The 2,169-nt window shown below is 40.8% G+C and overlaps 1 protein-coding gene across 1 annotated transcript; it reads left to right on the top strand.

The window, feature by feature from the left end:
• The first annotated feature begins 1,033 nt into the window (after positions 1 to 1,033).
• LOC132257733 (cecropin-A1-like) lies at positions 1,034 to 1,435 on the top strand. The gene is made up of 2 exons (XM_059754757.1): positions 1,034 to 1,186; positions 1,247 to 1,435. The coding sequence occupies exons 1-2, from the start codon at positions 1,088 to 1,090 to the stop codon at positions 1,349 to 1,351; spliced, it is 204 nt and encodes a 67-aa protein (XP_059610740.1). The 5' UTR covers positions 1,034 to 1,087; the 3' UTR covers positions 1,352 to 1,435.
• The last annotated feature ends 734 nt before the right edge of the window (positions 1,436 to 2,169 follow it).

Genomic DNA, 2,169 nt, shown 5'->3' with positions numbered 1-2,169 from the left:
AACGCAAGCACGGTGATTCCCAGACATATTCTTAGGTGATTCACACCACGACAAATACCCCACATGTAGGCAAAGCGCAAACCGCGATACACGTTTGCATTTGAGTGAAACCGTCGCTTTTTTATTCGCAAGAAGTCCCAGAAGATGAAATCAATTTATCACGAAATATGTTTTTCCCCTTGCACATATGAAATTATGCGAGATACAGTTAAAGGGGGATCCCTATTCACTTCTCTTCACTCCTTTTTTTCCACTGACTGAGCACACTCAATATTAATACAGTACGAAAATAGGTACACTGCATGACTATTAATCAGACTCGGCTTGCATTGTCGGGTACTTTCAATCAGGGGAAATCGATAAAAACTCGCAGATCTGTTTTCATGTGTCAGATTCTCTCTGGGGATAAATGTGGAAAATAGCGCGGGGAGAATAAATCCTGAAAAATTGTTTGGCTTTGTGCTGAAGCACAACAAGAGATGCGACTATAAATTTATAAATGGACAGTTCTCCAAAGAGACACTCCACCGAGATGCATTCCTGAATACCAAATTGATATTTTCGCGCACATCCTAAACACTCTATTATCCCTGTATTACTGTCACCTCCAACAGACGCCCATAATTCAATATCACATTGAGATATTAAAGAGATTACATCGCAGACACGTTCAAAATGAGAATCCCTAAATATATCGATGAATCCCATTGTAATAACATTCTCCAGTGTGTAAAAATAAACTATCGAGAGAAACCTTGCTACGTTATCAACACTCTTTCTGCTATCAGCAAATTTTATATGTGTGTACATAAAAAATGCAAACATTCTCTTAATTATCGCACACATTCTTGCTAAATCAAATGCAAAAAATACAAAACAATCGCGAGATAAAGATGCGAGACAAGTAAAACCATCTTCAGCGACGGGGATTCCCTTCCAAGACATTCCCAGCGTCAATCTATCGCTCTCAGGTCAATCTGCAGCGTATATAACACGCGGCTCCACCAGAGACAGTCATTCAGAAGAAATCAGCAGTTGTGAACAGATCTCAGTGCTCTCAAAGTGCCACGCTAGTCGAATAATCGCTATGAATTTCACAAAGTATTTCATCTTGGTGCTCGTCGTTCTGGCTGTCTTCAGCGCTGGAGCCGAAGGAGGATTTCTGAAAAAGCTGGGCAAGAAGATTGTGAGTATTCGCGAGAGAATTTGAGAATTATTGAGAATTACTGAGTAATTAAATTTGCAGGAAAAAGTCGGCAAAAACGTCCACCGTTCGGTTGAGAAAGTCCTCCCAGCGGCTCAAGGTGTTATCGGCGTTTTGGGATCAGCGAAAGCCCTTGGAAAAAAATAAGATTTATTCCCATGTAATCATAAGCTCTCAATCTGTACTACAACATTATTTATATGACAATAAAGTAAGGTATTTGTAATCGTAGCATGCAAAAGTCTCTGTGATTGCCCCCGAAAAGTGAATGGCGTGTGGGAGAAATTATAGACGATTATGAGGAAATTAGATGGCTAAAAGCATCATAAAAAGTACCACATTACGATGCAACTATAATCCTTTAATAGCCTTATCTTCCGCCGATCTGAATTATAATTTATCATTATTGCTTTATGCAATAATTTATGTTTATGGCCAGTTCGAGGGTTAGAAGAAGCGGAAGCAGATAGACGATGTTCAAGGGATGAATTTGGGTCGTCAATTCGGAAAGATTGATTGACACTTTGGCGCGCTCAACTGACCAGAAAAAGTATGCTGGAGGGTTGATTCCGTACGGGTTTTGGAGTCTTCGGAGGGATTTGTGAATTTTGATGGTTGAGTCAACAGAATCGCACAAGTGAATTAATTACACATCCGTTGATTCACCGAGAGTGAACTCCGTGCAGATTACTGAGGGTTGGGCGGGATAAATAAATTTCTATATCATGACACAAAATGGTTAATTGAATATAGCATTGGCTGCGATGTCGTCTCGGCACGGGAGTTGCTGAGCATGGGACAGAACAGAACACCCACTCAGCCGGATAAATGAGGCGAGGGGGCGACAGTGGTCTCATGTAAACATGCTTCTTCCACCATTTGCGCCACCATCAGCAACAGAAGCCAAAGACAAGGAATACGCTTTCAATTAAATTTACGATGTTTGACACCCGGAAAGGCGTTCT

Source organism: Phlebotomus argentipes, unplaced genomic scaffold (assembly GCF_947086385.1).
Source record: "Phlebotomus argentipes unplaced genomic scaffold, Phlebotomus argentipes genome assembly scaffold_4, whole genome shotgun sequence".
In the NCBI taxonomy this organism is placed as follows: Eukaryota; Metazoa; Arthropoda; class Insecta; order Diptera; family Psychodidae; genus Phlebotomus; species Phlebotomus argentipes.
Note: the sequence above shows the minus strand (reverse complement) of the source record. Positions and strands in the feature narration are given on the sequence as shown.